This window comes from Octopus bimaculoides, chromosome 2 (assembly GCF_046866305.1).
Source record: "Octopus bimaculoides isolate indiv1 chromosome 2, ASM4686630v1, whole genome shotgun sequence".
Classification (NCBI taxonomy): domain Eukaryota; kingdom Metazoa; phylum Mollusca; class Cephalopoda; order Octopoda; family Octopodidae; genus Octopus; species Octopus bimaculoides.
The window spans coordinates 42045886-42066437 of record NC_142929.1 but is presented as its reverse complement, the minus strand read 5'-3'; the positions used below and the strand labels follow the sequence as shown (position 1 = coordinate 42066437).

General features: G+C 31.6%; 2 protein-coding genes across 4 annotated transcripts in view; one reads left to right on the top strand and one right to left on the bottom strand.

Annotated features, from left to right (window-relative positions):
- Nucleotides 1–14494, top strand: part of LOC106880540 (uncharacterized) — a 45855-nt gene extending 31361 nt beyond the window's left edge. For all 3 annotated transcript variants that reach the window (XM_089344258.1, XM_089344251.1, XM_089344243.1), the window contains 6 exons: nucleotides 2397–2542; nucleotides 3113–3194; nucleotides 4229–4279; nucleotides 5303–5366; nucleotides 6371–6492; nucleotides 9051–14494. In XM_089344258.1, coding sequence (XP_089200384.1) covers nucleotides 2397–2542; nucleotides 3113–3194; nucleotides 4229–4279; nucleotides 5303–5366; nucleotides 6371–6492; nucleotides 9051–9668 — 1083 coding nt within the window. In that variant the 3' untranslated portion in view covers nucleotides 9669–14494. The remainder of the gene's footprint in view (nucleotides 1–2396; nucleotides 2543–3112; nucleotides 3195–4228; nucleotides 4280–5302; nucleotides 5367–6370; nucleotides 6493–9050) is intronic.
- A 2771-nt stretch (nucleotides 14495–17265) lies between these two features.
- LOC106880545 (putative palmitoyltransferase ZDHHC24) overlaps nucleotides 17266–20552 on the bottom strand; it is an 8665-nt gene continuing 5378 nt past the window's right edge. Inside the window, exon 2 of the mRNA XM_014930534.3 lies at nucleotides 17266–19101. Coding sequence (XP_014786020.1) covers nucleotides 18591–19101 — 511 coding nt within the window. The 3' untranslated portion in view covers nucleotides 17266–18590. The remainder of the gene's footprint in view (nucleotides 19102–20552) is intronic.

Below are 20552 nucleotides of genomic sequence, written 5' to 3'. Positions count from 1 at the left end.
AAAATATGAATTGTTTCTTTCAATTTGATTTATACATTTTGAATATTGAAAACAAGAAATTTAAAGAACAAATTTCAGGTTACAAAGAGAGGATATTATTACATCTTGGTAGAAATATTTAAAATATATACATAAACATAAGCATAAAAAGCAGTGCAAAGTGACCAATACACTGCCTTTTTTCATACAACATGAACACCCAGATTTTGAGCAGACTTGATCCTACATTGGCTTACATAGTCAAATGTGAATCCCCAAGTTTTAAATTTAGTGAACAATCATCCTTGTCTTGAGGGGTTGATTTATATGCGATTGAGTAAACCTTTGAAAGTAGTACCCTGACATAACTACAGTAAAAGAACTAAAACAATATTTGTTCTATAGTATGAAGCTATATATTGCCTTAATAATACCATACTGTATGAAGAATAAAGTAATCCATGTAGTAGCATGTTTGAAGTTATCAAAATGACTCCAAAGTATATGATCTGAACTGAAACCCCTTTCTAGATAGTTTTCAAATCATTGTATACTGTAACATTCTTTCTTGTTTTTATAGCGAAAATGTAGCTATTTTACTCTGAGTAAACTCATTTTCTGCTGACTGTCCTATACATATGTTGCATACATTGTTATATATTGGACATTTCTCATTTCTTATATTAAACACATGTAATGCGGAATTAAGGTTTTTCATTAAAGACTGCTATTATTAATACATAGAATTTATATATTTCTTATAAAAAACAGATTTTTAATGATTATTCAGCTAGTACCAATAAACAAATTAGCTTTTCCACTTATAAGCGAAATAACTTGTATTGGCTTTTAGGTTTTATTTTTTGGTAGAGCAGCAGAACTAAATGGAATAATTTGTGAAAATAGTCTTTCATTTACATATACTGTTTTGCTGAGAATTTAGGTTATGAGATTCATTCCACCACAGGACTCTTGTGTTTTAAATTCATAAATATACTTATATTGAATTTTCGATTTCTATGCTGTGTTTGATGTTGAGATAATTGTTATCTTCCTATGTAATGATATACAATATCAAGGACATTTGATATTGGATAGTTCTGAATTTTGACATTCTAGTCATTTTTTTTTTCTTCTTTTTTATGTTTTCTTAACACCTGCTGCTCGAGTTTGAGATGGAAGTGGTGCCCATTCTTTAGTAAAGCAATAATATTCTTTGCTCAGTAAAAGCTTAGGATTTATGATTGCAACCACCTAGCTAAGCCAGTCACTGTGTATAGTCATTGCTAAATTATAAAAAAAATAGCACTTTGCATGCGATTTTTGATCTTAGTTTGGAGTATACTTTTGTTTGGTTTTGAGATCTACTATCAGCTACCTAAACATTATAATTAGTAACTAATTATTTTGTTTAATATAGTATCTTGACTAAAGGTGTAATATTAACCAAGTGAAGTCATTGCTTTTATGTAAAACTTAGAACAATGGTTTCTGTCATTCTGCTTGTTTCTTGATTTCTGTTTATCTACTTTGTTTATTAGTTCCACAGTGAAAGGATTTAAGTAAATTTCTTAAAGATGGTTTATTTTAATACTCTTTTTGCATGTCTGAGTATATCTGAAATGTGTGTATACTTGTTGTGTTAGTTTATTTGTGAAGTGTGATGCATAGTTTTTTTGCTATGGATATAATGTTGAATGATAATCATTGATATTTTATAGGAAATATTTTTTAATGTATTGATAGTTTATTTCTTCTCTCTTATATGTGTTGTTTGTATTTTTATTTTATTTTTACTGTGGTGATGTAGATTTAGAAATACATTTGCCTGGGAAGTTGTTTAGCCCAGGTCAGCTCAAGCAATACAGACCTATGGTCAAAGTTGTTTGAGCTGTAACCAGCTACCCTTTTTGTCAATTCAGATTCTGTATTTAGGACCACATTATCCAGTTTGTCCTTTCATTTTTAGGACAGGTTGTGATCAAGTTCTTATGAAAATTCCATAACAGACATATAACACTTGAAGAAGTCACTGGGTGTCAATGTAAGGAAAGAAGGGTGTGATTTGAAAGAGATTTGGCTGCAATTTCTAACATGTCAGAGAGAAGCTTGTTGTCAGTTTGTTTTGCACAAGTTCTTTTAAGGTGGAAAGAATATGGAAGCTGTAAATTCATTCACCAAGAGTCATGTTGGTTAGGAGATGGTCTAGAGGTCACAGTCACATCTAATGTCTTGTGATTAAGAAAATGTAATATATCAGACTAGTGTTGCTATAATAATATGTAGGTTATGAAGTTGCAATATATTTTGAATATATATATGTGTGTGTATGTATATAACTTATATTTTTCCTATCAATTTATTGCTTGAGACACTAAATTGGAAATAATACTTGGTAATTTTGCTTTTGTTTGTAGAACTTTAAAAATCACATGCGTGGTACCAAACATCGTTCTCGTATGGATGATCTTGCTAATTTACATCAACAAAAGTCTTCACAGTTGTTTGTCCGGTTGAAAGCAGAAGAACATTTGCGAAATATTGAAAAAAGAGGTGGTGATCTGTATGTATATTTTCATTTATATGATATTTCTTTTAAATGATTGGTCTTTAAATATGTTAATTGATTTTATATTCAGTAGGATTCCAATGAATAACTTTTTTAAAAAATAGCATCTGTTTTAAATGATCTCTTTGCTTCAATATCATATTATTAATAAGTTTAATACCAGATATTAATAAGTTTGAACAAAGTTCAACTCTATTAGACCATCTTCTGTTAAGAGAATGTGTTTCTTGAACAATAGATATTGATTTCTTGTCACATAAACATCTAAGTTGGATTAAATTATTTGACTATTCCTAAATTTGGTTTGAAATAATTTATAGTTAAGTAATATCATGATTTTTATATTACCTAATTTTTCTTCATTCTGTAGATATTTATAGTAAAATCTATTTCATTATTGCTAATGCATTTGTGAGTTCATTTTGTTTGCCTGTTTATTAAACAAGAGAAGACTGTATTTGTAAATAATTCAATATTCTTTCTTCAACTTAGTTGCCTCAAGTTGGTTGACTGTGTTTATTTATAAAGTGATATTATTAGTGTTCATATATTTTTCTGTTTCAGTTTAAAGAAACATTATTGCAGTGTTTGTGAACTCAATCTCAGTATTCCTTACAATAAACACAGACAGACTAAAGAACATCAGGTATTTTTGTTTTTAAGTTTTAAAGATTGTAATCAGTTTACTGTATTGGATTTATTAGTAAATAGATTCAATGCTTTCTAGCTGACGGAAATTTAACTTTTTGTATGACATCTGAAAGAAAAAATCCAGAGTAAATAATTACACAGCAGAATATACTAGCTGCATATTAGAAGGAAAACAGTAAATTCAGTTTTATATTAGATCCTTTTAGGTCCTTTTTACAAAACATGTTAGTAAAATTAGAAATATTCTGTCTTCTCAGTTTCAATGGCAGTTTGCTTAAGTTCACATTTAAAATCCAACAGATTGTATCTAATGTACACTGTTCTAGTTTAATGTAGTTGTTTGGTATTACATCTAAATAAAATGTAAAGTGCAGCCATATATGCAAAGTTGACTTTTTGCATGTTGGGAAAAATGCTTGGTACTGACTGAGCTAGTAGTTCCATCAATGATACCAACTCTTGGACTATGAAGCTGGTTATAAGTTGTATAGTTCTTCTATTGGAATATATGAGTTGGTAAGCTATTCCAATACATCTAAAGTTCTAAAAGTAGAAAATACCATTTTTTAACACAGTATGTCTACATTAAATTACTTTACTTCTCCAAGACAAGAACTGTACAATTAAAGAAATTAAAGTGTTGATATATTATGTAAAGGAAAATGTCATAAATTATAGGGAAGCTTTCAGTAAGTTGAGCTCACAATATGGTTTTGGTTCCTGATTGAAATCACTTCAATTTATCATGAAAGGTATATGCTAATTTCTTTTGTAAATGTGAGGCCTTATGTATACGCACACGCACACACACACACATATAAAGCTATCATTTGATCTACTGATGAAATATTATTTGATATGTAATAATCTAGTGCTGTAAAACTATTTTGGTGTAAAAAAAAAAATAAATGTTTAAAAAAATTGCATATATTTATTCTCTTGTGATTTCATCAATGAATCAAAATTCTAATTAAAAATACAAAGTTGTGATTTTTGTTTTATTTTGGAATTTTATGTTTATTTCTTCAGCAACGTGTCCTTGAAGTATATGGCAACAATAAAGTCAGTTCTGGGCTTCAGGTTAGTATAGAATTTCTACCATATCTACATTGCTATAATATAAAAAATCCTGAAAAGTTAAGGTAATGAAAACTCATTGATTCTAGAGGATTCTTGCTATTTCCCTAAATCTCATGATTAACATTGGTATGTATTGTAGTGGGTTTCTAAATTGTGAAAATTAACTATTATAGGATTATGTTATTTTGATACTTGTCATAATTTGTAGGATCTTCTCATCAATAGTTAACCTAACTGTGGATTAATTTTTTTTCAAATTTCTATTGCAATTTGAATAGAGAAACAACTGCTAGAACTGGCTAAGATGCATGAAACACAACCAAATGCTTCTAAAATTTATCCACTATCCAAACACTATTGAACAAAAACAGATGTATTGGCATTGTTGCTGTAACTGACAGATGTAACTTCTTCAGCACTTCATTTACTTTTGCAACAATTGAACAGCTGCAATGTCTGAAGCTTGATTTGTTTTTTTAAGACCATCTCACAATATTAGTCACACGAAGGAGTTGGGGATTGTAATTTGGACTGCATTGGTGTAGAAGAAAATCTTGTGCAAAGAAACAATTCAGAAAAGATTGCTCATTAGTCATTTATAATTTGATCTGCCTTTATTTTTTGTTGGTGGTAATGTGAAGACAAATTCCTTTTGAAAATGATTTCAAGTTCTTTCTTAAAACTAGAATGTAACCAGTATTATAAAAGATTTCTTCACAAATATTCTCTATTTTTTCATCAATTTTGAAATGGGTTTCATGGTCGTCTGTTTTGTTGTTAATTAAAAATTCAAAGAAAGCATAATTCAGTTAAATAAGATGTACAGATCATGAACTTAAACTGGTAGGGATATTCTGGTGGTAAGCTTGATTAGTTTATAGCAATGGTTTAAAGGCAGTTTATGAATTAGCTTAAAGGTATTGTTGTCTACATAAACTTCATGATCTTAGACTAACATTAAACATGTTGATGGTATTGAATGTGTCTTATAATTCGTGTTTGTGTTTTACTTTTTTTTTGTAGAGAAAGGGTCATAAGATGGAAGAATATTCTGAGGTACCAGAATATGAAGAAAACAAAACATATGGTAATTATTCTTTATTGATTTGGTTCTGCTTAATGAAATTTTCCAAGAATGACATTTTAATCAATTTTTCAAGCATAATATTTTGAAATAATAATATTGCCAACCCAAGTAAGCATTAGCAAACCCAAATTTATACATCCTTAATCCATGCAAACTTATTTTTAAGAAAAGCAATGATTCAATGATAAATATAATTGTTGGGAAATTTTTATAATTTAATTGATTAAAAGAAAATACTATTTTTGGTACAAAGGTAAGGGGGAAAAAATGATCATAATGTTTCAGTGTCTGATTTTTTCTTATGACAAGAGTTGCATTGGTTTGCTGTCCAGCATATTACCATTCATTTTAGTTTTTATCATCTCTTCTATAATTTTATATCTTGATTTGATCCTTGTTTTAGGCACCTTTCATTGAAAGCATTTTTCTATTTAGCATTCATTGTCCAATCACATTGCATGTCCATGCCAGCAGTCAATTTTTCTGCATATTTTAGCACCCAACCTCTCTCTCAGCTCTCTTATCTTTCATTCAGGTTAACATTACACCCAACAGGTCGTGTTCATCTCATTTCTTTCCTATCTCGATTTGTTTTCCACATTAATGTCTGTGTTTCTCTACTCTGTAGCATCATATTTCTTACATATTCTTCATATAGTTTCCCTTTCATGTAAAGAGAGAAACCTTTTGTTGCTAATAGACTTTCAAACAACTCTTAGCTGCTCCTTCTAACTCTTTCTACAGTATCAGATTGAGGTAACAGAGACTATCAACTTCATCTAATGATTGATCATACCAGTTTCCTTGACGACTTTATGGTTTATGTAGTTATAAGAATATATTTGACTGTCCAAATAATTATCCATCTGACTTGACTACATTCATAATAATAGAATGCTTAAAAACATACAAACTGATAAAGCACTTCGCTCAGCAGTTATAAGACGAGGTCATATGCTGCATTTCATACATTTAATTTCATGTTTTTTTTTTCTCCTTTATAGGTCAGAATTATATTATTGCTGTATCTGGTTATTTTTGCAAGTTATGTCATAAATTCTATAATAATGAGAATGCTGCGAAAAACACCCATTGCCAATCAAAGAGTCACTTCGAAAAATTTGAGGTAAAGTAAACAATATTTTCTGATGTCAATTGATTTATTCTCTCCTTTATAAACAATGAAGATGTCCACATGAAGTAAAAATGAATTTTCAGAGAACTGAATTTATACAGTTCCTGCTGCTATTTTCTGTTTTTTAACCATGCATGTTTTTTATGACTAAATCTCTTTCCCATTTAACGACTGCTCTGAGTAGACTGTGGAATTTAAAGATAGGTTTATGTGTTTTCAGTTAAAGCACTGCATAAATGTTTGTTTAAATAGTTATTGTGAAAGTGAATTATTTCTCTCTCTCTGCAGGAAGAAGGGGATCTTTAGTCCTACTGAGGAAATGGTAACCTCTATTGTGTTGGTACCATGATAAATGCACTCAGTATATTCTGTAAAGGGAGTGGCAAAAGGAAATGCATTCAGCTATAGAAACTGTCAGAAACGTGATGTATGGATGTGTTGATCCATGATGCACCTAACAGAGTGGGTGATAACCCCAAATAAAATCTGTATTGTGCTGTAGCCATCAGTTCAAGCCCTGTTAGTGTATAGAAATGCAGACACAAAAATGCATTCATTTTTACCAGCATTTGTTGTTTGATATGTAGCCAAATGTATTAAATTTTAACTTTGCAAATGATCATAAAGAAAGAAGCTACATAATTTGTTAGGTAATTTTGAAGCTGCATAAGTCATTGTAATTACAGCATGTCATCAACAGCTTTTGTCCATTTTCCCTCGTTGAACAAGTCATCACTCATTACAGTCTGCACCTTCTTGTACACATAGCAACAGAGAAAACTGTCCAATTTCATTGCTTGGTCTATCTTTTATTGAGAGTTGGCTGGATTTTATCTTTATCATGATACTGGCTCTGAAAAGTCTGTTTCCAGTAGAACTACTACTGTGTCTCCTCTACCCTGTTTCAGCTCTTATTCAGAGCTGCTGACCTCTTAGACCTGTAACCTGCAATGCATCTTGTAGACTTCATATCTCATTTTTATGTTCTATTTATGTGTGTGTGTGTCTGTGTGTGCCTGATTATGACATTAAACTGCATCAAGTGGTGAGGCTCCAGTTTTAGAGTTGTGGTAAGTGTGGCACCATCCCTTAATTACCATTACTCCCAAGTCTGTTCTGACCTGTCCAGGGCCCATCTACAGGTTAAATAGATTTCCCAGGGATAGAGGAGGCTCTCATTATTTTTGACAAAGCCATGGAGGAAGGTAGCTCTTCTCAGAGAAAGATACATTGACATAAAATTTGCGGTGAAAATAGTACCGGTCATCTTGCAATGCTTGCTGTTGGAACCTACCATGGGAACCAAGGGAGCAGCAGAAGTGTTGTACCCTTTTTTGTCATTTAAATCTAATGACTTACAGATGTCTCACTATTCATTAATGAAAGTAAGTCAAGACAATTAGGCTGAATGTAAGACAGCTATCATATGACAGGATGCTCGGAGTGGTTGGCGTTAGGAAGGGCATCCAGCTGTAGAAACTCGGCCAAATCAGATTGGAGCCTGGTGTAGCCATCTGGTTTCACCAGTCCTCAGTCAAATCGTCCAACCCATGTTAGCATGGAAAGCGGATGTTAAACGATGATGATGATGATATATATGTGTATATACTGGCACTTGTGTCGGTGGCATGTTAGAAAACATTCAAGCAAGGTCGTTGCCAGTACCGGGCACATAAAAAACACCATTTCGAGCGTGGCCGTTGCCAGTATCTCCTGATTGGCCTTCGTGCCGGTGGCACGTAAAAGCACCCACTACACTCTCTGAGTGGTTGGCGTTAGGAAGGGCATCCAGCTGTAGCAACTCTGCCAGATCAGATTGGAGCCTGGTGCAGCCATCTGTTTCGCCAGTCCTCAGTCAAATCGTCCAACCCATGCTAGCATGGAAAGCGGACGTTAAACGATGATGATGATATATATATATATATATATATAAATGGTAAGAAGTTTGTTGCCCAGCCATGTGCTTTTTGGGTTTGATTTTACTATGTGGCCCCTTGAGCAGTTGTCTTCTTGGGTTAACCAAAGGTCTTGTGAGTGAATTTGGTTCATGGAAATTTGTATGTCTCTTTGCATGTGTGTGTCTATTTGTTTAAATTTACACTCTATAAAGAGAAATAAGAGATCCTTTTACTTGAAAAACAAGTGAAGGTTAGCAACAGGAAGAGCACCGACTATAAAACAATACCTCAATGATATATGTCTAACCTTTGTTAGCCTGGGAAAACGGGCATAAAAATGAATAATGGATATATATTAGTCATTATCACATGACTGATCTACAGCAGAATGCTCTTCCTGTTGCCAACTCTCACTTATTTCCCAATATAATATTTTCCTGTGACAAGACATGCCTTGGAAAATTGGAAACAAAGGACACCTCACATGATGGTGACATTCACTCATGACAATTACACAATGTCATGGCTAGGACAGAATTAAGATAATGACCAGCATGGTTTAGAGATTTTGAATTGAGATATTATTGCTACTACTGTGGAGAAAAGATTTGCAAAATATTTAGGCAATATTGTTTTTTCTTCTGTTTTCAGAAAATCATCCGTGAAAAGATCGAAGCTAAGAAAAAGGCTGAAGCTGCTGAAGCTGAACTGGAGAAAGATGAAGACAACCCAAACAATGAGAATGGAGAAGAAAGAGAAAATGTTGATGATGAACATATTGAAGATGATGAGGAGGAGGAGGAGGAGGAGGAGGAGGAAGATGCTTGTAAAGATGATGAGGATGAGGAAATTAAAGATGAACGCCTTGAAGCCGACATGAAATCAGATGAAGAAAATCAAGAGTATGAGGGAGAATTAGAAAAGACTTTGATAGACGAGAGTAAAGATGAAGATACTATTGTAGATGAGGATAATAATATTGAAGACTTGGAGGAGGAAGAGGTAGAGGAGGAAGTGAACGAAGAGGTTGAACATGAAGAGAGTGAAGAAGTGGAAGAGAGGAAAGAGGAGGAGGAGGAAACTGCTGTGCTTGATGAACAGATTGAGAGGGTGGAGGAAGCTGATGAACGGCCAGCGATCGAAGAAGAGATGGAAAGGAAAAATGAGGTTTTCCCCATTGAAGGGGAGGAAGAAGTTCCAGTTGTCAGTGCAAAAACAAGAAGCCGAAGTAGAGGCCGGGGACGTGGTCGTGGCAAGGGAAAGAAATAATTTGCCATTATCACCTCTACCATGTCTCCTTTGAAATAGTCAAGTCATAACCATTGTCATTACACATGCTCATTTCACACATGCACACACACACACACATACATACATACATACATATATATATATATATATATATATATATATAGTCTCTTATACTTCTGTTTAATATTTTGTTAGGACTGAGACTCAGTTGTAACATTATGTTTTGTAAGAATGTAGATAGAGAATATAATCTTTCTTTCTTTCTTTCATTGCCTATTTAAATTTTTTCTTCAGTTAAATTTTTTTTACTATTAAACCTTGGGAGAGGCATTATGCCGGTAATAAACACACACACTGGTTCGGTCCTTTATTTATTTATAAACAGTTTTTAGTTTTTTTTCTTTGTTAAATCATTTCATTGCACTCTTGCAAAAAAATTTAACAAAAAAAAAGAACTAAATACTATTTATAAATAAATAAAGGACTGAACCAGTGTGTGTGTTTATTACCGACCAAGGTTTAATAGTATTTCTTTCAACACACGTATTTACATCAAGAATCTTGCACACCAAATACACATACGAAATATTTTTTTTTTTATTTCTTTTTCATTCTTATCAGTTTATTATTTTTTTTTTTACTTCTAGTCAAACTAGGGTGTTGGTCTTGTTGGGTAGTAGAAGTTTAGTCTTAAAGTGAGCAAGCATTTTTAGTCGACCTGTATGATACCAAATTTTTAATATTAGGATTGTAAAAGAATATTACTAATTGAGACCTACCAAAAAATCGATTTTGTTTATACACACACATGCTAATTTTGAGATTTTAAGATAACAACATAAATATTAAAATATTACTTTATGGGTATTTTCTTAAAATTCAACTGACAGAAAACACATATCAAATGGAAATCACTGTTATTGTAAGAAACAAACTACTAATGCTATTACTAATTAATACTGTTATCAACAACTACTCAAGCAGAAAGTTTCACTGGCATAAGGAGAGATGCCTAAAGAAATATTATTTATGCAGTCTTTTCCACTGTAGCAAATAAAATCCATCATGCAGTAGGGAATTGGTAACCCACCAAGAAGTCTATTGTTGCTACTTTCTGAGTTTTGTTTCCTCTTTTTTTTTTCTTTTTTTTTTTTTTTTAACTACACTCCAACTTAAATCTTATTACAGTTATTTACCAAATGCTGACATTATAATTATCACTTAAAACTCTTAAAATCTGAACCATACCTTTCTGTCAGTGGTTCGGATTTTTGTCTGAAAATCTATTTTTAAATCTGTGATTCTGTTGACTTTGTGGGAAAGTGTATAAAAAAAAAGCAATTAGCCAAAGTTGTTAGTATTTGGACTTTTTTTTTTTTTTTTTTTTTGTTCCATTTTTATTGAAGAGAGATTACATATAAGTGGTTTGATGTTGATATGATTCAGAAGTAAATTTAGAGCTTTAAAATATTACCTTAGTAACATTTTGAAGAATCAGCCATATGAAAACTATTATGTTTCACATACAATAATTTTTTTTGTTCATTCATGATTTGTACAGCTTAAAGTCAGACATTTTAAAATTTATCATAAATTCCATAATTAAATTTGTTTTATGACAGTAAATATTTAGAACTATCTCAGCATTGTAGTTGGATGAATTGATGAAAAACTTCATCTTTTTATTGTTTTTTGGGGTTCTTTTTTTGTGTGTGTGTGTATACGTGTGCAAACACACACACACGCACACACTATTTTAAGTAGAAACTAGTTAAATTTTCAAGCTTTGTCATTTCTGTCTTGATGGTATTTTCTAGCATATTCTACAATAAAATACTTGTAGTATTAATTTTTACGAAATTTCTTTATTAGCCATTAAGTTACACTTAGATATGTTTCTATGTAAATTATTGATCATCTCCATATGGGTATATTGTTAATAATATTTTAAATGCCATATAGTTAATTTACATTGTTATGGTCATATTACTAACCTAATGTCTATATTAGAATATTTTATCAGTGTTTTTTTATTTATTTTATTTATTCTTTTGGCAAGAGGTGAGTATGTGCAAGAGTTACATCTTTTGCTCCAACATTGCTTTTGTTGAAAAGTTTTTACAATGACAACTTTATATCTGTGATGCCATTAATTCATCATTATCATTTGAAGCAAAAAGACAGTATAACCATTTGAAATGATGCAGCTGTTGTCTAAGAAAACTTGAGATATTCTCATTTCTGATTGCTGTATTTCATTTTTAATTTTCATTTAAAATTTTTTTTGATGCCTGAGTTTTTTCTTAAATCTCATGCCATAACAGGCATTTTCAGAGTGGCCTAAACATTGGCTTATTGTATGATCTGTGGTACTGCATAATAAATGAAAGGCTTCAAACCTTGATTGATTACAAAGAGGTATATTCATTGGGCAATAGAAAATAAATTTAAAAACAAACAAAAAAAAAAAAGATTTCAAGAAAGAAATATATAATAAAACTTTCATTGTATTTTTTTAAACTTGTCATTAAAAAAAAAACGAAATTTTCTTTCAATTCTTCACTGTTTTATTCCTATTAATAATATCTTTCTTCCAAAACCCGGTGCTCTTTCAGAGTTCTTGTTCTTTGTGCTTTTGGCGTAATGTGATTGCCCTTTCTCTATTGCTTAAAACTAGTGTTATTAACTTACTGCCATCTCTCTCTAAGTCTATTTAGCAGTAAGGAGAAAAATGGTTTCACCTCTTTGTCTTAATAAGCTGGGGAGGAAAATTTCAAAAATGATTGTTTTCATTGAAATATGTTAGCTTTCTCTTAATAATATATCTTAAAGTATCTTTTTAGAAGTTAGTTTTCTGTTCAATTCTTTGACATAGCAGTGCTTCTTCTGTACCAGTTATTCTTAATGAAAATTCTATTTACATCATGATGCTTTCTTGTTATTAAAGTAGTGTTTATACATTGGTTTAGTTGTACTAAAAAACCTAAATAAACCAAGCCTTCTTATAAGGTTTTAAGGTTTGTTAATTGCTCTTCTGCAGAAAATCATGATATTGTGAATTAAATGTATTCTAAATTACCTTCATAAGACTTATGGTTTTATTGGTTGTAAAGTTGTCAATCCGAAGTATGTTCAGTTTTTTGCTTTGAGAAACACAAACACCATTGTGTTATTGGATGGTGGCCAGAAATGATCTGACTATACAATAAATCAATTGCAGAAACTTTATTTCACAGTGCCTCACTTTGGATATTTGTTTTCAGTCATTTTCGTTTTTAAAAATATGTACGTATTGTGGCTGGAAAGTACATCATAGCTTTACACATAAACACACTCCCCTCTCTCTCTCTTTTCAATTATTGACAAAAAGAACTAAGATGGGAAGGCTGGGTTAAAAGAAACTTGTTTCATCAAGGGCAAATCTTAAGCTTTAACTATTGCTTTATAAACAGTTTATTGATAGCAATCCTTTAGTTTCTGACATTTAACTTTCCACAGATTGATCTTGTTTGTAAGAAAGTGCATTCACTGTTGCAAAGTCAAGAACTAGAAAGGCTGTTTCAGAATTTTACATACTGCCAAATCTGTTATGTTGCTGTAGTGTGTTGTTCCACAGATCAAACTATTTGGTTGTGAATGAGAGTCTCACTCAACTACCTTCAAATTTTTAATCACAAGCAATTTTGGGTGATTTTTGGAGCGAATATAATTAACTTAGAAGTGAAAAGTTAATCTTAGTGTGTTCTGAATCTTTGGAGTAACACCCATTTCTTTTACTGAAATATTTTTACTTTATTTATTTTTTTTTTGTGCTTCCTTTTAAAGGCTTATTTTGTTGGAACTATCTGATGCTGACACCCTAAAATGGCTGGCTTAATTCTGTTCATTGTCACATTTAGATTTTGTTAAGCTTTCCTTCATCCCCTGTCTGATTATGACAATCAATTGAAGTAATATCCTAAGTGATGTCAGGGTGGAAATAGGATAATAGTAGATATTTATTACCTTTGTTTATTTTATTTGGACATTTTATTATTTTACAATTTACGACTTTATTCATTAACTGCTTGTCATTGACTGCAATATAATTTATTGGGCTTTTTCTTGTCCCTTGTAAGATAAATTGCAGCTGTTATTTGGACCAAGAAAAAGGTTAAGCCTTTTCCTTTTAAGTGTATGGTTGCTTATATACTTTTGCCCATTATGGTACATCTGCTTTTATTTTAATTGTTAATTTTTTTTTTAACCCTTACTGAACCAACCACCATAAATTTATTGTCAGTTTATTATTCCCTAAGTATGTCAACTTAAATCTCTCTCTTTCATTCCCAAATGCTTATTAGTATTAAAAAACCATACCTGATTTTATTGATAGGCAGTACAGAACCTTTTTACTGTCTCTAAAATTCCCCATTGCCCCACCACCCATCTTTCTCGTGATTTTTTTAAAGTGTTTCAAAGTAAGGGTTTTTAATTTATTGATCAACTATGTTTATTACTTTTTGTTATTGATGTTTCTCTTTGTCCCAGTATAAGTTGTTTGAACCACTGCACTGTATTTCGTCATCAGTTGAAGTGACTACTTTCGCTTGATGACAACTTTGTTTCCATTGTCATCTCTTGTCAGTTTATTGAATCCAAGTATTTGGACCTCTACTACTCACTTTAAACATTCTCAGCAGAATTATCAATCAAGTATTCTTATAAACTTAAGAAAAAAATATTTAAAAAAAATTACCAAACAAACCAAAAAATAAAAGCCTCCCTGCAGTTTTGTTGGGCCATAGTTCCCTTCCCTTCATTGTAGTCATGTAGTAGCCACAATAAACATTGCCTTACTGGGATTTTCTGTACTTTGTCTCTTTATCTATGTCTTTTTTTCTTTAAAATTAAAAAAAAGTTCATTTTAAGATGATGTAAGATTTTAGTGAAATGCATCAGGAAAACAACTGATGTGGATTTGATTGAGGTTTAAGAGTCACTGATTTTTTTTTTTTTCTTTCATATATGTGTGTGTGTGTATATATATATATATATATATATGTTTCTGTACTGTTGAGTGAAAATGATTTTGTAGGTATGATTTGTCCAACCTAAGCCATATACTGAAAATAATGTTAAAGGTAATTCTTGGTGAATTATTCTTTTCTATCACAAAAAATTATTAGATACGATCATAAGCAATAAGTTGTTTTGCAATCAAGAATCTTCTTTCCACAAATGACACCTACTATTGTTTCTGGTGTACCAAATCTACTGAGGATTACTTTTACATTATTCATCAATGGTGTCTTGCCAATGAGAAGTCTTAAAAAAGTTAAGCTATATTCTCAGCAATAGTTTTCAAATCTGTCTGATATGAATATGGTCTAACACTACCTATTCATGTTAGACCACTAAGTGGTGAAATTGGAAGCATCTTATCACGTTTTAATATGTGTGAACAGTCTTCCCAAACCTCTATTCTAAAATAAGATGTTTCCTGAAGTTGGTTATTTCTTCCACACTTTTCTCCTTTCATTACATTAGTAGCTCATTTGCTATTATATCTAACCACGTGCACTTCTGTTCCACTCCATCATCTTCGTACCTATCAACATGGAACTGTGACACCTGTTAAGCAGGATCCAACTTGGGATCTTCTTTACTGTTGTCCAAATTCCATTAAATCACACTTTGATCTTAAAATAAGAATGACCATTTGAAAAATGAAGTCCAACAGATACAAAAGAACTAGATGGTCATGGCTGGACTGCCTTTAATCATAGGTTTGTTCAATCAGGACTGAGGTTGTGTTATAGGATTTTCTTAAGTCATTAATTTGTATGTAATTTTTGTTTAACCCAACTAGTCTTATATTGAAAACTACACATCAAGAATCCAATGTTGCAAGTCATAAAAGGTGGCAGTATGACATAGTGGTCATTCGCCCGAACAAGTATAATTGTTGGTAATCCCATTGGTTAAAATTACTACCCATATATGAATTCTAAACTTTCATCAAAGAAATTTTTCACGAAATGTGGTTCTTAGAATTCGGATATGAGCAGTTATAAAAACCCTGATTTTTGGAAAATTATTCAGTGATCGTTGGATCTCTGCAGATCTTTATTCAATACTTGTATTACATTACAGCACCAAACATGCACTTTTACAGAGACAAACAAAGTTTCAAAGAGGCAACCACACTTCAAATGTTTTCCTCTCTTATCTGATATCAATTAAACTTTCAATACCACCACTTCTATAGCAAATGGCTTCTTACAGGTTTTGTCATTTTACCAACTTGAAAAAGTTAAGCCAGCTTCATTTTTAGAACAAGTTTAATTTTAAAAAGTTAGCATCCCGCATCTGTAAGGAGACCTACTTATAATACACACAAACATAAGAATTAATTTCCGTGTCATAGTGGACCACTTTACAAGTGATCATGGTAATTTAACTCTTAAGCATTCAGATTATTTTGTCAAATACAATGCTTACACATTGTTTTGAATTAGTCGTACATTATCTGATACCTTTGGGATTTCAGTGATGTGATTGTTTAATTTTAGAATGACATTATAGGGTGGATGTGAAAGGCCAGATCTGGACAGTTTAAATGCTAAAGGGTTAACTTGGTAGCCAATGTAACCAATACTGAAGTCTTTATAGGGTAATTCCGCATTATACATAATATCAGCAGTTAATGTCATAGAGCAGGAGATGAGAGAAGTTTATTTATCTGGATATTCTCTTCCTACCAAGATTGAATGATGCATATACATGGCTTGTACTGTTTCTGAAGTGAATGCTCAGCCTAGTGTTCAAGAGGCAGATAACACTGCATACATATCTTTGTGTTCCATGCACTACTACACTGAATTCTTTCTTACAGATTTGAAACTGCTTCTTTACCAAGTGGGGATCTTTTACACATGGTTTATATGTGTGTGTGTATATATATATATATATATACGATATGGTGGTTGTTTAAGAAGAAAATTGCAAACTTAATTCCTCAACCAAGTGCAATTGCTAAGTACATTTAGTGTGAGAATTGTAATGGAATACTGGCAACAGCTTCCAGAAGCTTTCATTTAACTGCCATTTAAAACTATGATGAATAACTGAAGACATAATTGCAGTTCATCAAGAGTGAGCTTTTGTACTGAATATTTATCAAAATAATGTTCTTCAATGATGTCATTATGTACTGAACCTGGGTTTAACTTCACTATTTAATTGCAGTTGTTTTATGTTGAGATTTCTAATAGATGCTGGCTTAACTTACAAGGTGAATGTTAATTCAAGTACAAAAGTAGATAGATTTCTTATTTTTACGTCAATAAAATATTTTCCAAGCCAAACAAAGGAGCCTCTATGTAGTTGTGTGACATCGTGGAAATAGCAGCCAAATCTCAAATTACATCCTTCTGTCTTAGAAATGAATACACTAAACAATGTGATATTATATACATAGTAACCGGTTATGGTTGGTATGCCTTTTGATTAGAGTTGACCCACAGTTAAATAATAACAATAATTTATTGTCCAAAATTCCACTGAAATTAAAACATTACATAAATAAATGACAGTAGAAATTATTACATAAATAAATGGGAAAATGAGATTGTTTTTTACATTTTTCTATTTTATTTTTCTAAAAAATATTAATACCAAAAGCTGAACACTGGTGGCCAAAAATACTGAAGTTAAATATCATTTTTGTTTTTCATATTTTAGATATAAATAAATACATGATTTCAATAATGATTTAGTTAATAGTCACATTGGGGATATAAATTTAAGATATGATTATGAGTCATAAAATACGTAGGCCTTTTTGCAGACATTCTTCTTGAAAGAACAATTTACTATGCTACTAAGCTTACAACAGAGAAATGAAGAGGAAGTCTTCATTTATGTTAACTATTATGTACAATGAAAGACAAGACTGATTTCACTAGGGAACACCAAGCTTCTTTATACACTGCTTAGTTCACTTATCTTGTTAACTGAAACAGAGTTACTGAATCAATGAAACTTCCAGGTTATATACCTTAAGACCTAAACATTTATGTTACATAATGCATTTCAGCTTTGACTTATTTTGTTTCTCTATTTTCATTGTTTACATTTCAATTAATTTTGAAAATAAAGAAGTCGGTAAAATAACTGTCATTGTTAAGCTGAAGTCTGGATCATAAATTAACATGAAACTTTGATGCAAGGTTTAAATTTAGATGATTTTAAAGCAAAGTCTTTATCAAAGAACCAAAGGCTGTCTCAAGTAGTTTAGTATCAAAAGGTTTAAAAATAAAATAAATGGTTGGAGCCCTATTCAGATGAAAATGTGAAATATACTTGGTTTATATTATGAAGCTGGTGAAATAAAAAAATACACCTCTTTATATTATATAAAACAGTAAGCACGACAACTATTTCAAATTTATCTTTAGGGAATGTTGTCAAGAAATATAATCCTCAGAATCCAAAGCAACAGTCCAATTTTGGGTTGCGACACAATCCATAATTTATTAATCGTAGTAAAAGACACTTAGTTTCTTAATTTTTTTTTTATTCAAGTATCGATTATAATTGAGGTCTATACTTTAATGTCAGGTGACCAACTTCAAAATAAAAACCTTAATTATAATCAATTTTGAGAACCTGAAAGTATTGGAAATCCTTATTCTAAATGGGAAAGAAAATCATCTAGTATGACTCAAACCTTGCTTCTTGTGAAATAGTAATAAAAGGCACACAATCAGTAAAGTAAAATACAAATTATTGTAAAAAAACAATTATGATCAGTCAAAATATATTGGTTCTGAATTCCTGTCAATCTACTTAATTTCCAGTAGAGAACCAAGCCAAAATGTGTTTTGCTTCAATTATATATTTTTATAAGTATCTAAAATGCAATTTTATAGTAACAGTACTTTTTGAACTGTGATTTTAAAGAGATTTAGCTGTTTCACAGGTATCCCAAGTGGTAAAATTGATGCCATCACCAGGTAAGGGAGAATTAATCAAAGGACATATCCAGGATATGTGGTAATTTTTACCTAAGGCATCTAAAAAATTCCTTTTCCATCCAAGATTATAATCATGTTTTTTTGAACGACGTTCATAAGTAGTCTGTCCATTATAAATATTTCTGATATGATAAAGCAAACAGCTTAGCACAGCAACAAAAATCAGTGATGAAAGACCTGTGAGAAAACAAGCTAGCAAGTGAGAAGAGTATAAAACTCCAAAGAACCATGCTAAAATTGGTACAATTATACTGAAGAGATAAGCGAAAGAAAGTCTACCAAACTCAGTCAGTGTGTAGCGGACAAACATCAGGCTTGCATAAAAAGAGCCGATGGTTACATAGAACAATAGTAAAATGAAATAACGGAAATTGCTATGGCCAATGCATGTTCCAATAAATAGACAATGATGGTCTCGTTTAAGGATGCATCTATGAAAAGAAAAAGAAAATAAGCATATGGTTAATGTTCTCTTGCAAAAGAAAAAAGAAAAAAATTAACAATTACTGGCAAGGAATTGACTAAAACTTCTTTTTCATCATCATCACTTAACCCTCTAGCATTCAGATTATTCTGTTACATGTAATGCGCTTTCATTCATGTTGTATTTAATTAATCATGCATTATCCCATAGCTTTGTAATTTTGATGTGATTGTATATTTTTAGAATAGCATTGAAGGTTATGTGTGACAGGCTGGATCTGGCTGGTTAGAACATAAAACTGATTGTATATTTAGGTTGGATATGGCTGGTTTAAATGCTGAAGGGTCGATGTCCATATTCAATGCTTGCATGGTCCAGATGGAATTTGCTGAGGCAGATATTCTATGACTGGATGCCCTTCCTGTTACGAACCCTCGCCTGTTTCCAAGCAAAGTAATATTTCCCTATGGCCAGACATTTTCTTCATAGAAGACTGGAAACAAACATCATCACTTGTATGATGATGATGTTTGTCTACAACCATCACATAATGACAAGACAAGGGTATACACACACCATATATATATATATGTGTTGAGAAAAAGGAGGCAGTCAAAATTTTGGATAATTCTTTATTAGCGCTTTCAATCATTTGATTGAACTCCCCAAGACAAAAATTAAAACACAAAATTTTAAGAATAAAGAATTATCCAAAATTCTGACTACTTCCTTTTTCTCAACATACAATATCTGTACACCACTTCAAACACTCTCTCTTTATATTATATATATATATATAAATAAATGCGCCCTTTTAAAGCCTAGCCAGGCTCATGGGTCCGGTTTACTGGTTTCAATGGCGTATGTGTTCCCCAGCTGGATGGGACACCAGTCCATCGCAGCGTTACTCATTTTTGCCAGCTGAGTGGACTGGAGCAACGTGAAATGAAGTGTTTTGCTCAAGAACACAATATGTCACCTGGTCCAGGAATCAAAACCACAATCTCCCAATCATGATGCTGACACCCTAACCACTAAGCCACGCGCCTCCACACACACACACAGAAATATATATATATATATGTCCGAAATAGTTGTGACTTCTGGTACTTGACTGATGAAAGAAAGCCAAGAATGACCTGTCTCTTTTTTTTTGCCTGTCCTTCTAATTGTTGTTTCTCTTGTCTGCTTTTGTGTTGTCTATCTGTCCGAACGTTTTAATGCCCTCTATTCTGTTTTTGTTCCATTTTTATTTTCATATATATATATATATATATATATATATATATATAGGGAGAATTCACAAAAAAAAACAACAGACGAAGACAGGTGGTGTGGAAAACAAACAGATGTATTAGTATAACACTCGGGAATTGAAAAAGTTTTTAACGTTTTGAGCCTACGCTCTTCCACAGAAAGGAACACAGAAAGAAACAAGGAGAAAAAAAAGGAGAGAAA